Source organism: Myotis daubentonii, chromosome 1, assembly GCF_963259705.1.
Source record: "Myotis daubentonii chromosome 1, mMyoDau2.1, whole genome shotgun sequence".
Classification (NCBI taxonomy): Eukaryota; Metazoa; Chordata; class Mammalia; order Chiroptera; family Vespertilionidae; genus Myotis; species Myotis daubentonii.
Window position 1 is genome coordinate 54,983,814 of NC_081840.1, and position 21,262 is coordinate 55,005,075.

The window sequence follows — 21,262 nt, forward strand, 5'->3', positions numbered from 1 at the left end:
ATCAATGTTTTAATTAATAAATTATTGCATTTAAAAACAAGAAGAAGAAATAACGATTTCACTAAAATGTGTGTTCTAATGTGAATAGATATTTGGAATTACCTTCTAGTGCATATTTCATATCCAGAGCAAAAAGGGTCCACATAATCTCAGCACTTATTTTTCCCATGTTCAGTTCTTGAGGAAACCTAAAATCAAACACATATTAGTGTATCAAAAAGAAGAAAGTGCCTAAAAAAAACACAAAAAGTGCCTTATGTTACCTATATACCACATTAATTATTATATAGATCATAAATACTTTTATTTGTGTGATTTCTCTTTATGAACGTTCCTAGGTAGGAATAAAACTACACAGTGGAATGTTGTGATAAAACAATATTGGGTGTCAGGAAAATAGACTCCATTAGATCAGTGACAATGTGATGGTGCTTGTAGTTCCTGACGGATGTCCTAGAATGTTTGTTTGGGTCTAAAGAGACTTTTCAGTTGTTTCATACACTCCATCTTCATATGTCTCAATTTTGAAGATACATCAGATGAATCTGAGTAGCAGATACCATGTAATACCAAAACCACACCTCACATTCACCTGTTAGCAATTTTCTTGAAACAAGCTTAAATATTTTCATTTCCTATTTGCTTACAATGAATAATTTCAGGAAAGATTCCTCACTCCTCTGGTAAATGGCCCATGGTAGACCATTAGTCAGGACTCCAGAGCTCCTTGGCAGGTCTGTATTTTAGATTAAACAAGCTTAGGCTAAACACAAGATTCCTACTGCTGCTGAACATGTACTCTGTATGTGTTTTCAATCTTGCAATAAGGCGCCTGGTAATACAAGCCCAGTGAATATACCAAGCCTTTTCATTACCTTGTAAACACTTACCCTATGCAAATATGTAAGACTGATAGCATGTTCTTTCTAACATATACATACTATATAAATATATAATGCATGCATATATCAATATACTATATGTAAATATATAATGCATGTATATATGTATATACGTACACATATACACAAATGACAAATGTTAAAAAACAAAAATAGCCTGGCTGGTGTGGCTCAATGGTTGAATGTTGACCTAGGAATCTAAGAGGTCAAGGTTAAATTCCAATCAGGGTATATGCCCAGGTTGCAGGTTCAATCCCCAGTAGGGGGAATGCCAGAGACAGCCAATCAATGATTCTCTTACCATTGATGTTTCTATCTCTCTCTCTCCCTTCCTCTCTGAAATAAATAAAAAATTATTTTTTTTAAAAAAAAGAAAAAATAGCTCTCATATTAATTTATATTTTGGGGTCTAAATTAAAAAGAATAATACAATTCTGAATGAGATAGAAAGTATTACCTAAGTAAATATGACCTCGATATAACCTCAAATAAAAAAAAAACCATTGATACGATATGAAATATTTTAACCCAAATTTCCACCAAAAGAAAGGTATATCTCATCAAATATCCCTTACCAATCACCATCTCTCCATTTACCTAATGATGTTGATTGATATTATAAAACATAAACACAGATGTACATTCATCAATTATTTACACTCAGGATTTCTTAAAAATCATAATCACAGTTATTGTAACATCTGTCTCAAAATTCCACTATATTATCTACACTAATAAAAGAGAAGCACACAAATTGGTGTCACTCCACTACGCCCACCAGCCAATCAGAGCAACTATGCAAATTAACCCAACAAAGATGGCGGTTAATTTGCATACACAGGTGCGGAGTGAAAACTGAAGGCCCCAGCCTGAGTGAAGACTGAAGACTGAAGACTGAAGAGGCTTGGCTTCTCCACTGCAGCCACAGCAGAGAAGCCAAGGCTCACTGGGGCCCGGGTGCCAGAGGAAAACTGGTGCCAGCAGCCAGGGGAAGGAAGGCCTATTGCATGAATCTTCGTGTAACGGGCTTCTAGTTCTTTTATAATGCCTGCTTCTTTTTTGATTGAATAAAGGACTTTTTGTGTGTGAAAAAATGTGCATATAATTTGAGTGTTTAGATTATGTTATTATTCTTTCAAAAAGGATTTGTTTTCTTCTGGTAGTAGTGATTTAAGGTTGCAAGAGATGACCTTCATCCAACTAGGGTCTAGGTCAGCCGTGGGCAAACTACAGCCCGCAGGCCAGATCCAGCCCGTTTTAAGTGAATAAAACTATTGAAAAAAAAAGACCGTACCCTTTTATGTAATGATGTTTCCTTTGAATTTATATTAGTTCACACAAACACTCCATCCATGCTTTTGTTCCGGCCCTCCGGTCCAGTTTAAGAACCCATTGTGGCCCTCGAGTCAAAAAGTTTGCGCACCCCTGGTCTAGGTTCATTCAACACAGGCCAATATTTATTCCTCCTCCTAAGATGTACCCTTCACAACCCCAACTTATGCTTGGGTTGTTCACCTAGATTCACTGCTTTGTAGAGCCTGAATTTTAATTATTCTCCTGTTCTTGTATCCAGCTCTCTCCGTTTTTCAGCTGCTTTCTGTCTAGCTTCTCACATTTTCAGACTTTGCCGCTAGGCAAATCATTCAGTACCTCCAGGGGATGGGTTGGCACATATCTGACATGTTTTTCTAATAAATACATGCACATATAATAAAGATATAAATAAATTTAGGGGAATAAAAATATCAAATTTATTCTCATGATAATGTTTGGGCAAGAAGTAAAGGGAATTGGACTCATAAGGCTTCAATCCAATTTATAATGCTTTATTTATTTTAGAAAAAAGTCTTAAAAAACTATAAATTTGTGAGAAGTAAAATAAGAGGTAGTATAATAAATGGCTGTAATGCATTTAACATTTAATAAGTAACATCTATAATAATAAAAGCATAATATGCTAATTAGACTGGATGTCCTTCTGGGTGACCTTCTGGACGAAGCCTGGGCTGTGAGGGAAGCCTGGGTCCCAGGTGCCAGAGGGAAGCCAGTGCCAGTAGCCAGGGGAAGGAAGGCCTACTTTTGCATGAAATTCATGCATCGGGCCTCTAGTTCTCTAATAAGTAGCTATTAATTGAAGGCCTAAGATGTGTTGTGTACTGTGCTAAGGGCAGATTTCATACTAATAGACATAACAGGCATGGTCCTTGCCTTTCTGAACTTTACAATCTGGTATCTCACAAATATAAATATACATATAAAAATTAAATATAAATAATAGATATAGATATAGATTAGATATAGATATAGATTAGATAGATATAGATATAAATATAGATATAGATATAGATATAGATTAGATAGATATAGATATAGATGTAGATATAGATATAGATATAGATATAGATATAGATATAGATATAGATATAGATATAGATATAGATAAATATCCTGGTAAGTCGCATGAAGAAAACTACAAGATGAAAAGGTAGAGATGGTTGTGGGAAACAGTGGTTTTGTTATATCAAGTGTTTGGAAAACAACAACAGCTCATCCTTGGTTCTCAGGAGCAGTGTCAGCTACTTATTTACGATTGAGGACCACTCCTGTGATCTCTGTGGAAATGGCAAGGAGCTGCATGAACAAGTTTGGGGACTCAGAACGTTGCTATCATACACCAGCAGTGACAGGAAACTGGGTGTATGCTGTAGGAGGCAGTGATACACAGGGGAACAGAAAAAGAGCGACATGGGGAACAGCTCCATGGAGCATACTTAAGAAGGAGAATGAAGAACATTAAACTGTAGCTGAGAGGATAATGAGGAGCTAGATCAAAACAGGGGTGCAAAGAGCCAAAAATATACTAAGTGGATGTTGTTTTTCTATTTGATTTTCTACCCTAAGGTTGATGTTACTTCAAGAAACATGGGTTATAATTAAAAGAAAAATATTACAGCAATAAGTGCAAACTACTGTACAAAATGAGGTAAGAGTATAAGGCGCAGAATATACTGGGGCAGTCATTCCCAGAAATTGCTTGAAAAAAGTAAGAATTGTGAGTACTTTTGAAGGAGGATAAATGTTAATTGGTGGAAGCAATGAGCTATGCATCTCAGTTATCTGAAAGTGACATAAAATATTTTTTATTTAACCTAGAAGCTTCATTGAGATAACTTCAAAACAAGGGATCTAAAAATAAGCTGTTAGTCTCCGGATTTTCTCAGTTTCATAAGCAATGTCCAGTTTGATTTTCATTCCTGGAGAACTGCAGTTTAAGGGCTCTCATCAGTGCTATTAAACCCTCAGCATGCCAAAACCGTATTCAAAACCAAACTATCATCCTATCTAATAAAAGAGAAACTTGGTAATTAGCATACAACTGCTACCCTTCCCAATGGCTAATCAGCGAGATATGCAAATTAACTGCCACCCAATATGGCGGCCAGCAGCCAGGCAGCTTGAAGCTAACATGAGGCTTGCTTGCTTCAGTGATGGAGGAAACCAACATTCCCCACCTGCCTTGCCGGCCTCTGAGCTTACAGTTTGAAACATTGTTACAAATATAGAAGCTAAACAAAACCCCAGAAACCTGCTTTCAGCCTGCTGGGATCTCAGAGCTGGAGTTGATACAGTGTTTTGATTATAGAACCCAAACAAACCAGATACCTGCTTTCGGTAGCAGAGGCCTCAGAGCTGGAGCCAGAGCTAAAGGTGGCCCAGAATAAAAAAAAACAAAAAAGAAAAAAAGGAGCAGTTGGGAGCTTCAGTCACCTGCCAGCCTGAAAACAGCCCTCAGCCCCTCACCCAGACTGGCCAGGCACCCCAGTGGGGACCCCCACCCTGATCCAGGATACCCTTCAGGGCAAACCAGCCAGTCCCCACCTGTGCACCAGGCCTCTATCCTATATAGTAAAAGGGTAATATGCCTCCCAGCACTGGGATCAGCGGAGCCGTGAGGCCTCCCATCACCGGGATCAGTGGAACTGAGAGGCCTCCCGGCACCGGGATCAATGTGACAGGGGGCAGCGACCAAACCCCCTGACCACCCTGGGGCTCTGTGTGTGACAGGGTGCGGCGCCCCAACGCCCCCCCAAGGGCCGTGCTCTGTGTGTGACAGGGTAGAGACATAACCTCCCCATCGGCCCTGCCCAGAATGTGAGAGTGGCGGCACCCCAACCCCCTGATCGGCCCTGCTCTGTGTGTGATAAAGGGTGGTGCCCCAACCCCCTGATTGGCTCTGCTCTGTGCATGACAGGGGGTGGCACCGCAACCTCCCCATCAACCCTGCCTTGAGAGTGATATGGGGCGGTGCCTCAACCACCCAATCGGCCCTACCCTGAGCGTGACTGTTGGTGGCATCGCAACCTCCCAATCCGCCCTGCTCTGTGCATGACAGGGGGCGGCGGCCCAACTCCCCAATCGGCCCTGCTCTGAACCCGACCAGGGGCTGCACCTAGGGATTGGGCCTGCCCTCTGCCACCCGGGAGCAGGCCTAAGCCAGCAGGTCCTTATCTCCTGAGGGGTCCCAGACTGCGAGAGGTCACAGGCTGGGCTGAGGGACCCCCCTTCCCCCCGAGTGCACAAATTTTTGTGCACCGGGCCTCTAGTTCAAAATAAAAATGACACACTAGAAAAAAAAAACATTCAATAGAGAAGAGGCAATGAGATAATAGTATTCATTGGAAAAGAACTGTCACAAACTGATAGGAAAAAGATGAACTTAGAAAAAATGGCTATGAGATCAATGGGCAAGTTAAAAAGAAAAAACACACAAGAGCAATGGGAAAGAGATATTCAATCTCTCTAATATTCAAAGAAATTTTGATTGCAATAGTGACCTATTTTCTTTTTCTTTCTTTCTTTTTTTTTTTTAACTGAAAAAAAAATTTCAAACTAGAAAACATAAAGAAATAATTAGGGCTTGGTTGAACCTGATTTCCAAAAATTACCTAATGACTATAGGCTTCCAGTTTTTATGCTATTCAAATACCTATGATATCCCCACACCCTTCTCTCATGTACCCTAGAAGTCCCCTCTATGGGTTGTATGAATACACAGAATAATATACAACTATTAAAAAGAGGTAGGTAGATCTGCTTGTATTGACATGAAATGATATCTATTAGGCAGTGTTAAGTGAACAAAGCAAATTACAGATTAATAGTGTGCATAATGTGGTCCAGTATTTTGTGCAAAGAACAATATAAAATAAACATTATTAACTGCATATCTATGCTTATATGCATAGAAAGTATTAGTTGAATTACTGAAAATTTATAAGGCTTGGGTGAGGGGAGTCTTAGTTTTGTTTTTTACTTATTTTCTTCACCAAAGTGATATATAAACATTGAAACTTTTACTTTTTATTTTATACAGTCCTATGAAACTGAATAAGACTAGTTTTGTGACCAAAAAGCTTTTTAAGCAATATCTCTTTTGATATAAATCAATGGAATTTTACTATGCAAGTTTTTTAAAGATGAATTAACATTCATTTATTTCTCACAAAATTCCTATTTGTTGTTATTATTCTCATTTTACAAATGAGAAATTGGTGGTCAAGATTTGAGACTTGAACTGCCTTTTCAAAGTCATGATCTCTCCAATAAAGAAGAAAATATTCAATTATATATCTACTAGAGGCCTGGTGCACAAAAATTTGTGCTCTTGGCAGGAAGGGAGGGTCCCTCAGCCTGGCCTGTGCCCTCTCGCAGTCTGGGACCCCTCGGGAGATAACGACCTGCTGGCTTAGGCCTGCTCCCGGGTGGCAGAGGGCAGGCCCAATCCCTAGGTGCAGCCCCTGGTCGGGTTCAGAGCAGGGCTGATTGGGGAGTTGGGCCGCTGCCCCCTGTCATGCACATGGCAGGGTGGATCGGGAGGTTGCGATGCCACCAACAGTCATGCTCAGGGTAGGGCCAATTGGGGGGTTGGGGCACCGCCCCCTGTCACACTCAAGGCAGGGTTGATGGGGAGGTTGCAGCACCACCCCCTGTCATGCACAGAGCAGGGTCGATCAGGGGGTTAGGGAGTTCCCCCCTGTCACACACAGAGCAGGGCCCATCAGGGGGTTGAGGAGCTCCCCCCGTCATTCACAGAGTAGGGCCGATAGGGGAGTTGGGGCACCGCCCCCTGTCACCCACAGAGCAGGGCCGATCAGGGGGTTGGGGCGCCGCCATTCTCACACTCAGGGCAGGGCCAGTGGGGAGGTTTTAGCTCTACCATGTCACACACAGAGCAGGGCAGATCAGGAGGTTGGGGCGCTGCACCCTGCCACACACAGAGCCGCAGGGCAATAAGGGGGTTGGGGAGCTCCCCCATATCAGGCACAGAGCAGAGCTGATCAGGAGGTTGGGGCACCTTCCCCTGTCACGAACAGAACAGGGCTGATAGGGAGGTTGTGGCCCCACCCCCTGTCACACACAGAGCCGCAGGGCGATCAGGGGGTTTGGGCGCTGCCCCCTGTCATGCTGATCCTGGTGCTGGGAGGCATATTACCCTTTTACTATATAGGATAGAAGCCTGGTGCATGGGTGGGGCTGGCTGGTTTGCCCTGAAGGGTGTCCTGGATCAGGGTGGCGGTCCCCACTGGGGTGCCTGGCCAGCCTGGGTGAGGGGATGATGGCTGTTTGCAGCTGGTCACACACCCTTCAGGGTGGGGGTCGCCACTGGGGTGCCTGGCCAGTCTGGGTGAGGGGCTGAGGGCTGAAGCTCCCAACGGCTCCTTTTTTTCTTTTTTCTTTTTATTCTGGGCCAGCTTTAGCTCTGGCTCCAGCTCAGATGCCTCTGCTGCTGAAAGCAGGTATCTTGTTTGTTTGGGTTCTATAATCGAAACAATGTATAACTCCAGCTCTGAGATCCCGGCTGGCTGAAAGCAGGTTTCTGGGGTTTTGTTTAGCTTCTATATTTGTTACAATGCTTCAAACTGCAGGCTCAGAGGCCGACAAGGCAGGCGGGGAACGTTGTTTTCCTTCGTCACTGAAGCAAGCAAGCCTCATGTTAGTTTCAAGCTGCCTGGCTGCTGGCCGCCATCTTGGCTGGCAGTTAATTTGCATATTTCCCTGATTAGCCAATGGGAAGGGTAGCGGTCGTATGCTAATTACCCTGTTTCTCTTTTATTAGATAGGATTACATTTCTATCTATATCTATATATTTGATACTTGGAAAACACATTAAGATAACTTTGTTTACATTCATTTTAGACTCTGGATATTAAAGATTAAAAAATGCATTCTAAAACATGGAACAAATCAATGGCAGAATCAGAAATTGAGCTTATGTGTCTTGGCATTATTTCATATTCTTTTAATGACAATAACAATAATTCCCAAGCATTAAAAATATCTTCACAGCTTATATTTTCTTACTTTTTTGTATTTACCTACTGATTTTGCCTTAAAATATTTAGAGTTCAAAATACTACCTTTATATTTATGCAAGAGTTCCTATTTAAATCTAAACCTCAATCTCTACCACTTGCTAAGCTCTACTATGCAGAAGACAATCTTTGGGGTCTGAGATATTTTCTGATAGCTGCTTTAGAAGAAGTGCTGCTTATAGCTCACTATGATATGCTGATTTCAAATTTGGTTGTGCTTGCTGTTACCTATGGAGATAATGAATATTCTATGCTAGAAAAACAGAACTTAAAGCTAATTTATTTACTTAATAGTTACACAGGTTCTTCTGAAGTCTATATGCTAGTTAAAAAAACACACCCACATACAAAAAAACAAACAAACCTGTATTTAATACAAAAATCTAGCCAGCAAACTGAGTCATTAACTCTGCCACAATCCATAGCATCTTCCCTTTTCTACTCTTCTGTGAATTCTTCCTTTGACATACCTGTGGAATTGCCTGTCCCTTTCCTTTTGTTACTGTCACATCCCAAATTCAAGTCTTTACTCTTACTTGCCTGAAGAATTGCATTAGTCTGTTAGTTTATCTGCCTCCATCCCTTCCTCTTCCATCACATCCTTGTATTACCACCTAATTTACCTTTTGAGAACACAGGGTATAATATTTGGAGCCACAGTTTAAAACCATCAATTGCTTGTCACACTTTCATTAATAGAGAAAAGTTGCAACTCCTTGTGACTTTCCTCGCCAGTGATGACTAGACCCTAGCTTTAACGTTTAAAAAAATATATTTTATTGATTTTTTACAGAGAAGAAGGGAGAGGGATAGAGAGTTAGAAACATCAATGGGAGAGAAACATTGATCAGCTGCCTCCTGCACACCTCCTACTGGGGATGTGCCCGCAACCAAGGTACATGCCCTTGACCGGAATCAAACCTGGGACCCTTCAGTCCGCAGGCCAGCGCTCTATTCACTGAGCCAAACCGGTTAGGGCTCTAGCTTTAACTTTTGTCTCTACTCTCAAACACTGTTCATGCTCTAGCCACCCAGATTACTTATAATTTCTCAATCTATCTGAGGCTGATGATCATTTTTCCCTGTCTGTTTTCTCTCCTCCTCAATTTTCATTTGATCATAAATACTCTCTTCCTTCAAATTACAGATCAAGTATCACCTCACTCTAAAGTCTTCTGTTGGACTTAAGGCAGAGTTAAAAGTGATTTCCTTATCTCTGAACCACAAGAGCAAAAAGTAATGTATACAATGGCTACAAACTGTATCATTGCTCGCTTACGATTAAAAGCTAGTAATAGCATTGGAGAATAAATTTTATAATTTTACTGTTGACACTATTATAATTTTATTGGCATTGGTTTTATAGTTCAAAAGTGAAGAAAATATAATTTTGCTTTAAGCAATTTTATGTAAAATTAGAAAACATTTTTTGTTCATTTAACATCTCTTCACTACCAAATAATATGAATTATGCTTACACAGTCATTCCTATATCTACAAGATTTAAACAATTCCAGAATGCAGGATATAACCTGGAGGCAACATCTGCGAAGCTGACAATTTTTAGAAACCTACCCACCTAGTGGAAAAGAGAGGAGAAACAATTTACAACTATGAGCAAAATACTACAGACGAAAGAAGCAAATCAGTACTTCGAGCAAGAGGAGAGACATCTAGTATGTTTCATAGCAGATTTTTATCAAGCTGGCTACATTTTGTTTCCAACTTTTAACAGGCCACAAATAACCATATTCCAGTAAGAGTGCTATTTGCACTGTGTCCAAATTTCCTTTGTAGATTTGCAAATACACAATCTCACTCTGGCATCACATTTATAAGTTTTATCTGTGCTATATACCCAGTACCAAATCATGATTCAAAGGCAGAGTTGTTTTGTTCCAACACACTCCACAGTTGAGTATTTTTGCCTTTTCTTTGAGTTGGCTAAGAAATCTACACCATCTGCATGTTTGCTAGAGGCTTATTTTCTGCAATTTAACACAGTTCAGGTTATTTCTTCTGCACAATCTACACTAGTATAATGTAGTGGTTAAACCTCAATCCAATCCCAAATGATATAGATTTGATTTCTCCCCTGCTATTTAGTAATTTGCCCAGTGGAGCAGGGAGTAGTCTCTTTAAAACTCAATTTCCTCATCTCTCAAATGGAGGTGATAAAAATTGCATAATTTGGGATTATTTCTAGGGCTGTGGTGAGGATTAAATAGATTTTACGTGTAAATACTTCGTACAGCCATTGGAACATAGTGAACACTCAGTAAATGTTTACTGATAATAACATTTTAACTCTAAATGAGATATATAGGAAAGTATTATTTAGATTCCATTGATTTCTAATGTGAAAATTACCACAGAAACTGAATGGAAATTTACATTTGTTAGTTTTAATTCCTAGAAAAAAAAAGTTGCTTATAAAATTAATGGCAATAAATTGATTACAGAGGGAATTTTTATTTTCTCACAGGGGTAAACTAGTTTCACAAACTTCAGAAATCTCTAGCTACACACTACCAGTTTATATGTTAATTATAGATAAATTCCGAACTACCATACAGGCAGAACTGAAAGAGGTTTTAACTTTCCACAACTGTTTCCTAACGTTGTAGGAATTTATATATAAATTTGACTCACATGGCAAAACAAGTACATATATACTATGTATACTAATTATCCACATTAAAAAAAAATAAGCCATTCTCATACTAGTCTGAATTTGTGAGGTTTGACTACACACAAATTAAGTTTTCAAATGTATAGCTTCATGTGTTCATTTTCAATGCAGTTGTAACAATCTATCATTTATAAGAGGTTTAATGAAATAACCGACCCACACCAACATTATTTGAATGTCTCCTGTTTTTAATTTGCAGCAATTAATAGAAAGCATAAACATTTTAAACCTTGAATCCTGTGAGACATAACAGTTTAATAACCCAATTAGTCTTGCAAATCTCTTAGTGAAATAAGAAAAGCAATCTACCACTCTCAAAATTTGATAATGCTGATTCATTATTCACAACAGATAAAATCAGAATCCATTAAATGTGAAGTATTGTTTTGATATGCAAAGTCTGCCTTTGAAGAAAAGTGTGTTCATTGCGACAAATGAGTCACAGATGAGAAAGCAACGGTGTTGTTATAGTGTGCTGAGTATGCAACTGAAGCTTCATTATCATAGCCAGAATTCAAGAGACATTTTGTTTGCTGTGTTTTTTTCACACTATTAAAATTTTAAAAGTCAGCTTTTGTTACTATATTCTCCATTTAAGAATACTTGCCATACAATTAACTACCAGGATCAGGAAGAGAACAGCCAGGGAGAATGAACTTTATTTAAGCAGGACTCTACTACTAAATGATCAACTAGCCTTTCAAGTTAAAACCATATCCAAGGAAAATTAAAACATATCATAACACTGCAGTTAAGGGTAAAAGTCAGCGTAAGTATTTGGAGTGTGAATTCATCTAACTGAACATTTCCCATGGTGATAATTTTCCCCTTTGTGTTTAAGTTCTCTTGTACCAAGAACAAGTGGATCACCAATGCCATTTAAATTCAATCACTCTTCCTTTTGTTTTTGTTTTTTTTTCTTTAATTGTACATTTACAACTAAGGCATTATTTTCACGAACTAGGATATTTAAAGACATATTTAATTTAAATGTGCAAAATAAAATTGTGGATGGATCCAGGTTAACTTAAAATTAGCATTTGTAGGAAAATGAAAATGCCACCTGGCAGTGGCAAAGGAGGTGGAGAGGGCCAGAAATAGACTACAAACCTTGGGTAATATGCCTTTGGGGGAATAAGTGGAATTTACTAGATTCAAATAATTAGTTCTGAAGCTATCCCAGCACTTCCTGACTAAAGACCTGGGGAGAACAAGTCTTCAGATTCACACTGCAGGGCAGGAAGCTGGAGGCAGTAGAAGAGAGATGAGAATTGCCATCTGAGCAGCTTGTAGACAAAGCCAGGGCTAGGTGCTTTGCATGCATTATCTCTTCTTGTCCTGATAATTGTCCTACGGGTTACATTTCACCTCCCAATTTGATTTAGTAACTGTTGAAAACAGTCTTAAATATGTTGTAAAACTTTTCTAACATATGATGGATCAGTCTGTCTCACTCAAATACGTTAGGTCACTAACTAAGCCACTCAAGCTACCTTTATCTTTGCATGGATAACATAGTCCTTTTTCTTTATTTTTACTTTTTACTTATGTATAATAGTCTCCCATTATCCATGTGAGAAATGCTCCAAGACCCCCAGTGGATGCCTGAAACTGGATAGTACCTAGCCCTTTATACACTATTTTTTCCTATGCATATACACCTGTGATAAAGTTTACTATAAATTAAGCACAGTAAGAGCCTAACAACACTAACTAATAATGAAATAGAACAATTGTAACAATCTATAATAATAAAAGTGTAATGTGCTAATTAGACCAGACAGCCAAACGACCTTCTGGATGTTCAGACATCCTTTGGGATAAAGTCAGGCAGAGGCGGTTAGGGGTGATCAGGCAGGCAGGCAGAGGGGTTAGGGGAGATGAGGCAGGCAGGCAGGTGAGCAGTTAGGAGCCAGCAGTCCCGGATTGCGAGAGGGTGCAGGCCAGGCTAAGGGACACCCCCCCCTTGCCCCATGCACGAATTTCGTGCACCAAGCCTCTAGTATACTATAATAAAAGTTATGTGAATGGTTTGGGGGCCATTATTAAGTAAAACAAGGTTTACTTGAACACAAGCACTAAGATACCACAACAGTAGAACTAATAACCCAGACAGTTACCAAGTGACCAATGGGCAAGTAGCTTATTCAGTGTGGCTCCTCTGAACAAAGATAGGATTCACGTCTGGGGCAAAAGGGAGTGGGACATTGTGAGATTTCATCATGCTACTCAAAATGGTGCACAAATTAAAATTTATAAATTGTTTACTTTTGGACTTTTCTACTTATTTTAGTACCACAGCTTACTGCAAGTAACTAAAACTGTGAAAAGCAAAACTGCATATAAGGGGGGACTACTGTATTCATCTCATACAAAAATATTAATATTTTGTAAAAATGACTATAATAAAATAAGATTTGTCTGAAAAGTAGAGAAATTAAAGAAAAATGAGGATATAAAATAAATGAAGGTAGACAAAGAAATGTATGCTGTCAGATTCCATAGAGTTATTAAATGGGGGCCTCAATTATGACATCTCTGGCACCTAATCCACAAAGGAAATCCCAATTTTTCTGGAAGCAAAGTACTTAAAAACAGTGAATTTTGAGAAAAAATTCTGTAAGGGTGCATACATTTTTTTTTTCTATTGGTTTATATGCCACTGCACATGGTACTGTATGGTATGTCTGGTATTTTTATCTTCTTGTGAGTAACTATTGTTAATTGTTTATCATGATCAAATCTAGATTAATCATCAAAGCATCAACAATGTTTCAGTTGGACTAAAGGGTTGATACCCAACCTATCTAATAAAAGACAAAAAGGATAATTGACCATACCTTTGCTATGCTTCCCATTGGCTAATCAGGGTGATATGCAAATTAACTGCCAAGAAAGATGGTGGTTAACCGCCAACAAAGATGGCGGTTAATTTGCATACGTAGGCGCCAAGCAACAGAACAAAGCCAGCTGGCCCCGGGCAGGAGCAGCAAGCGAAGGCTGGCATGGCAAGCGAAAAGCAAAGAGGGAAGCCCGGTGCGCTGGCCTCGGCCATGCCTCTGGGGCCCGCGCATAGTGAGCCAGGAGCTAAGCCCCCCACCCACTGCGCCGGCCCCTCCCGGCAAAGAGCGAAGGCCTGGGTTCCGGGAGCTGGAGGAAAACTGGTGCCAGCAGCCAGGGGAAGGGGCCCCAAGGGGCCCCAAACTGTGAGAGGGCACAGGCCAGGCTGAGAGACCCACCCGAGTGCACAAATTTTGTGCACCGGGCCTCTAGTCATCTTACATATGGGATCTTTTTCTTACAATTAATCATTTTTGTTTATTCAAAGGGCTGCTTAGATTTGGATTCTGTCACTAGATATGTAATCTTGGAAAAGTTACTTAGCCCCACGGTGCTTCAGTTTCATCACCTGGATTTGGGGATAACAGTACTGATGTCATTAGCATTAAATTTAGGATTAACTTAAAGATTAAATTGTAAAAGTGCTTAGAACATTGCCTGGTTCCAGTTAATTCCCTATAGTTCCCTATACAGTGATGATAATGATAACATATAGATGTCTAGTTTTGCCTAAATCATCTAGCTAACATGATAAACATAAAAAAATCCAAGATGAACCTTTTCTTTCTTCCTTTGTGTACAGTTAGGGAGGGAACTAACTGAACACTGAAATCTTCAGAAGTGGTTGACTTAGTACAATTCTTAGTAAGCATTCTTAGAACAGTGTTCTTGTGCTCTTAAAAAAATATTCTTATTCTTTCCAGATAATGTATTATTTGGGGCATTTGTAGAGAAAAACGTGATCTGTTTTAGAATTCAAAAATGGCTGTAGTTAGCATGAAAAAAAAAAACTTGATTTACAAAATGATTTACATGATTTTTTTGTACCTTTATTTGGGTAGTTTTAGCATAGATTTTAGATTTTAAAAGATTTTTTAAAATTATCCATTCTCCCATTGTAAACCTTAGCTCTACAGATTGCTTGTATAATATAAATTGTTCGTCTATTCAAATTAAAGCATTCCTTTCTATTTCAATAACAACTTGCTGCAACTATAGTGGAAATATATATGTTGTTCCATATAATATCATGCTGGGTTAATTATTCTATTTTGGTTATAAGGGACATAGACTCAAGTAACTACAAATAATTAAAAGGTAATTTTTGTAAGCGTATTTAGCATAATGGAGAGACAAGACTACACTACATTTCCATATTGTTCTAGAACCTAAGGAAAGCTGAACTCAGTCTAACAGGTGGAACAACATCTAGTACAGTCAGGTCTCATGAAAACATGGACAAGAATCGCCTTCAGAATTGAAGGCAGCCTGGCTAGTGCAGTAAGTGACTGCAGATGGGATCCTCACTCAAGATGTCCAGCCATACCATGACTCAGCTATTCTCATCATTTATGCTTTTCCATTTCATCCTTTCTGTTTTTCCACTGACAACCGCCTTCTCTTTCAACACTGTTAATCCTCTGGCTTCTATCTATACATCATTTTGATTTATTGTTAATTTTGGATCACTTATTACAGCTGTTTACAAACTTGTAAACTTTCAATGTCTATTTGTCAATTGTCTCATTCCCTGGATTTCTCAGTCTAGGTAGAGAGAGCAAATCTAGCTTTTCTCACTAGGTTACCTCAACAAGGGACTGTGAGGGGAGGAATTAAATCCCAGAATGACTTGTGAATGTGGAAGGCACAACGACTAGCCAGCTTAAGACCCATATTTAATTTTGTATTTATCTCTTTCCCAATTAATTTTGGGGCCACAACTTTGCATAGTGCCTGGCATATACAGAATATTCAATACTATTTGTCAAATTTAAATGGTAATATTGATGAAAAATGATAAAATAAAAAGAGTAGGAAAAGAACAGAAGGAAAAATATGTAAGATAAAATAAATAATTAAATATTTTCCCTATCTTTCCTGTACTTATTCTACTGCAGGATAACCAACTAAATATCCTGAATTAATGAAGGGAAGTTCTTTTCAGAAAAATCAATAAATGTGGAAGGAATAATATTATAAAACCATAATTTGGTAGTCCCTAATAGAATAACTGATTCTGAAGTGATTATAAATAAATAAGTGCAATAGAAGAGAGATCAACAGAAAACTTGGGAATTGAGGGATCAAGCTGTCAGCACTGATCAGTCTTAGCCTCACCAAGGGGAACAGTCAGACTTAATGTGACCCCTGATGTGATGAAGTATGAAGTACAGAGTCACCTGTGATGTATTCTTGGAAAAAAAAAATAAAAAGAACCTGAAAGTTTAGCCTCTAGAGCTATTAATGCTAATTATATAGATTACCAAATACAGAGGAACAACTTAATCATAAAGTGGCAAGCAGAATGATCTAGAATGTGAAACATTCTAAAGGACAATGGACATAGCTTCTTTAAGTCAGTAGCATGGATGGGAGCTGAAGCCCAGTGAGAGAGACTTATGACACATAACAACCACAGGTAGCATGTGGACCTCACTGAGCCCTGACTAAAACAATCCAAATGTAAAAAGGCATTTTTAAAGAAAAGCAGTGGCATTTGACTACGGAACAGGGAGGACATGCTACCAAGGCATTACCATTAATGTTAATTGTAACTGTGGCATTGTGATATGCAAGAGAATAGCCACCAATATTTTAGAGATGAATACTGAAGTACATAGGGATAAAATAATGTCTGAGGTTTGCTTAAGATAACAGCAAAGAAAAGAAAAAGAAATCTCAAGAATATACCTGAAAATATGACAAAATCTTGGGAATTGTTGAATTTGGGTGATGGATATATGACTTATTTATATAGTCTATAATTTTTAGTATGATGAATACATTTGCAACAATTTTTAAAATATAGAAATAATTTATGGAAGCTGTAGTGCAAGCAAATAAATCAATAACTTGAATACTTTGAACACCTTTAGTTCCAAAACAGAAAGAATAGGATGTAAATCGTTGGTCAAAGTAGCTTCAATCCACTCTCCTCACTGTGAAAATGAAATATACTATCTCTTAAGATGTCTAGTTCAAAAATCATGTTCTGACTCATCCCACAGCCATGAGAAAATAAATTCATGATATATTATTTTTTGCAAATAAAATACCATATTTTGGAAAATTGGAACCTTTTCTAATTAACACATTGAATCCTCTAATATGTACTCTTACTCAGAGGGAAACTAAATTGAGTCTTAACTGTATGTATAGCTTTAGAGGAAATGAAAAAAAAAACTACAGACAATAATAAAATACATGTAAACAAACAGGATCATAGAATTGATTAAACATATTTCTGCTAATATTTTTGTCAGCATTAGAAAAAAAAGTAATGTAGAGTCACAATAATTTAAATGAACTGAGAGTAAAATTTTCTGAGTATTTAAAAAAATAAGATTTCATACTTCCAGTCATATATAGTGAACCCCCCCCCATATTATACATGTGGTTGAAGTCAGTCTAAAGGACTTTTGCATCTAAGTATAAAATATCCTATTGCATAGAATTCATGGAAGTCACACAGGTAGCCAAATCTCTATATGTCCAAGTGTAGCTCACTAAGTGCTTCCTTTTTTTAAAATCTGTACTTTTCAAAATCTGATACCTCCTCCTGAATTTACAATCTCAATGAATGGTGCCTTCGTAACTACAGCATCTTTATTGTATCAACCTTCCTTCTCCCTAAACACTCCATTTAATGCAATTAGCAAAAAAAATAAAATAAAATAAATTTTTAAATCTCCATTTATCTCCTTAATATTTCTCAAATGTGATCCTACTTCTCTATCATCTTACACAAAGCCCTTAAATCTTCTCACTGGATTACTGCTGTAGCCTTTTAACAGTAATCTCCACTTACAAATAATAATAATAATAATCCTATATAATAAAAGGGTAATATGCAAATTGACCCTAACAGCAGAACTACTGGGAATGACTGGTCACTATGACACACACTGACCACCAGGGGGCAGACACTCAATGCAGGAGCTGCCCCCTGGTGGTCAGTGTGCTCCCACAGGGGGAGCTCTGCTCAGCCACAAGCCAGGCTGCCGGCTGCCAGCAGAACGGTGGTGGTGGGAGCCTCTCCCGCCTCCTCAGCAGCGCTAAGGATGTCCGACTGCAGCTTAGGCCTGCTCCCTGCTGGCAAGTGGACATCCCCCGAGGGCTTCCCGGCTGCCAGAGGGATGTCTGACTGCCAGCTTAGGCCCGATCCCCTGGGGAGCAGGCTTAAGCCAGCAGGTGGACATTCCCCGAGGGGTCCCAGGCTGTGAGAGGGCACAGGCCGGGCTGAGGGACCTCCCTGAGTGCACAAATTTTTGTGCACTGGGCCTCTAGTAGTAATAAAGAAGAGAAAAGAAACTGGTTTACTTTAAAACAAAAACAATAGAGTTTTAATTAGCCAAAATGTTACATTTTCAGAAGATTAATAAATGTCTAGCCAGTTGGACAGGAAAAAATGAGAGGCTATGTAAAATATCAATAATGAGGATTAATGAGGGGGGAATGATGGGAAAAATAAGACATTTTTTGGGGGTTGGGGGCTTGTAATCTGAATCTGTGCCAGTAATGTAATGCACATTCCTGTTAGCCTATAGTCTAGTCCAGCCGTGGGCAAACTACGGCCCGCGGGCCGGATCCGGCCCATTTGAAATGAATAAAACTATTGAAAAAAAAGACCGTACCCTTTTATGTAATGATGTTTCTTTTGAATTTATATTAGTTCACACAAACACTCCATCCATGCTTTTGTTCCGGCCCTTCGGTCCAGTTTAAGAACCCATTGTGGCCCTCGAGTCAAAAAGTTTGCCCACCCCTGGTCTAGTCACTGCCCCTTCCTCAATCATCTGGTCTTACAAGACCTGTTTACCTAAGTACTCCCATTTTACAGAGGCCATAAACCATGAACAATACACAATCCCCAGAGGAGGTTATCAGTGCTGGTGACAGGCCAGACCTTTAGGTGTGGTCTCACGGCCCCCATCCCAACACATGGGGCTTCTTGCAAAGCCCGCAAAAGGTCTGGAAGTCTGATCCTTATTTGGGGGACAAAGAAACCAAAAAGTATAAAGGGAGAGCTTCCTCCATATTAGTTTGCTCAGGATTTGGAGAGAAACAGTCTCCCTTGAGTCATTGTACTAGTACATGTGAAACATCGGAAAATAAATGGGTTTTTCCTGTGTCTCCTAGTACTCCTGTGTATATTTCGGTCCCCTGGTAAATTCTGTAACAAGATGAGGAAGGGGAAATTATTCAGACATTAAAAGGGGAAATTATTCAGACATTTATAGACATTAAAAGAATAATACAAAATGTCCTGAGTAATCATATGATAGCAAATCTGACCACTTAGATTAAATAAAAAAAAATTTTTTAAGTTACAAACTACAAAAACTTAAGAACAAGTAGGTTTGGGAAAACCAAAATGGTGAAAAGGAAGCTCCTGAACTTCCCTCACCCAGGGATGTACTAAACATGACTATACATGGAGCAATTCCTCTGAGAAAAACTGAGACACTAGCTGAGTGACTCCTACATATCAGGTAAATGAGAAAATTCCCACGACAAAATGACATAAGGCTGAGACACAGTCTTGCTATTAATTCCTCCTCCCCCACCCCCTCCCCACACAGTGCCATATAGCTAGGAGGAATTCCCCAACCTCCAGCTTCTCCAAGTATTGAAGGGTTTGGACTGCATACTTAGTACCTCAACTTTTAAGACTCCCATCTGAGGGATGGACTCCTGAAACAACTAGTTCTGAAAGCCAACAGTGCTTGTGTACATAAGACTCATAGGACCATAGCAAATAAAGAAGCTGTTATCAATGTGTGCATGAGCACTTCCTGCAACTGTCCCCCAGAGGCTCAGTCTAGAAAGAATAGGCAAAAATGTCCATCTCCCAGTCTTTCCCTGGAAGGGGCTGGACTGCATTCTTTGCAAGCTGATGCCTGGGGGCTTGGGTTCTAATTTAACATGCATCTAGGCGCAGAGGTTCTCAACCTGTGGGTCGCGACCATCAGAAAACACATATAGCATATCAGATATTTACATTACGATTCATAACAGTAGCAAATTACAGTTATGAAGTAGCAACAAAAATAATTTTATGGTTGCAGGTCACCACAACATGAGAAACAGTATTAAAGGGTCACGGCATTAGTAAGGTTGAGAACCACTGATCTAGGGCAGTGGTCGGCAAACTCATTAGTCAACAGAGACAAATATCAACAGTACAACTATTGAAATTTCTTTTGAGAGCCAAATTTTTTTAACTTAAACTATATAGGTAGGTACATTGTTATTAACTTTATTAGGGTACTCCTAAGGCTTAGGAAGAGCCACACTCAAGGGGCCAAAGAGCCGCATGTGGCTCACAAGCCACAGTTTGCCCACAATGGAGGATGGCTGAGATCCTTCCCAGAGCACAGGAATGCCAATGGGCACTTCTTCTGTGTTCTCCCTTTAGCTTGTTCCAACCACAAAATTACAATGCCAGCATCTCCTAAAAGGAGAGTGCCCCAACTTTTCTGGCTACCACCAGAGAGACAGGTCCTCAAATCACCTAGCTCTGATACTAATAGGGCTTGCATTCACAAGTCCCACAGGACTAGAGCAAACAAATAAGCAACTTTGCAATAGGTGCAGATGTATCCTCTTCCCCACCTCCTACCCCTGTGGCTATATTCCTGGGCTCAGTGTAGAACAGAGCAGGAAAAAGTGCCCATCTTCCAGTTTCTCCCTGGAAGGAGCTTAATTATATTCTTTTCCAGCTGTTGCCCCAGGGTCTGGCTTCTAATTAGCCTGCATCCGGGCTGGCTGCATTCCCCCCCTTCAGGACAGCATAGGCCTGGGTACACCCTCAGCTGTGGGAGCCACTAAGAACAAAGACAGCAGCTTGGACTGTCATAAAGGTTTGAGAGACAACCCAAGCTCGGGCTGCACTGATTGAGAAGACCACTCTGTGAAGTCTAGGTGTTCCAGAAGACGGGAGAAAACCAAGCAATGCTCAGAGAAACGGAGTTACACTTTATTATTATTATTATTATTACATGCGGGCCCAGAGAAAAATGTCTTTCAAATTCTGGGCAAAAAACATGGAGGAACCTTTCTTCTTTATACTTTTCACAGCTCTTTGTCTCCCAAATAAGGGTTTTTTTTCCGGTCCCCTTTGCAAGTTCTTAAAGAGCCCTATGTGCTGGGGTTTTGAGACCTCAACCAAAGGCCTTGCCTGGCACCAGCACTGATAACTTCATTTGGGGAAGGTTAATGGCCTCTCTGGAAT

The 21,262-nt window shown here is 39.5% G+C and overlaps 1 protein-coding gene across 1 annotated transcript in view; it reads right to left on the minus strand.

Annotated features, from left to right (window-relative positions):
* The window catches only part of UNC13C (unc-13 homolog C), a 523,285-nt gene that overhangs the window by 167,804 nt on the left and 334,219 nt on the right, over positions 1-21,262 (minus strand). The window contains exon 18 of the mRNA XM_059700746.1: positions 103-188. Coding sequence (XP_059556729.1) covers positions 103-188 — 86 coding nt within the window. The remainder of the gene's footprint in view (positions 1-102; positions 189-21,262) is intronic.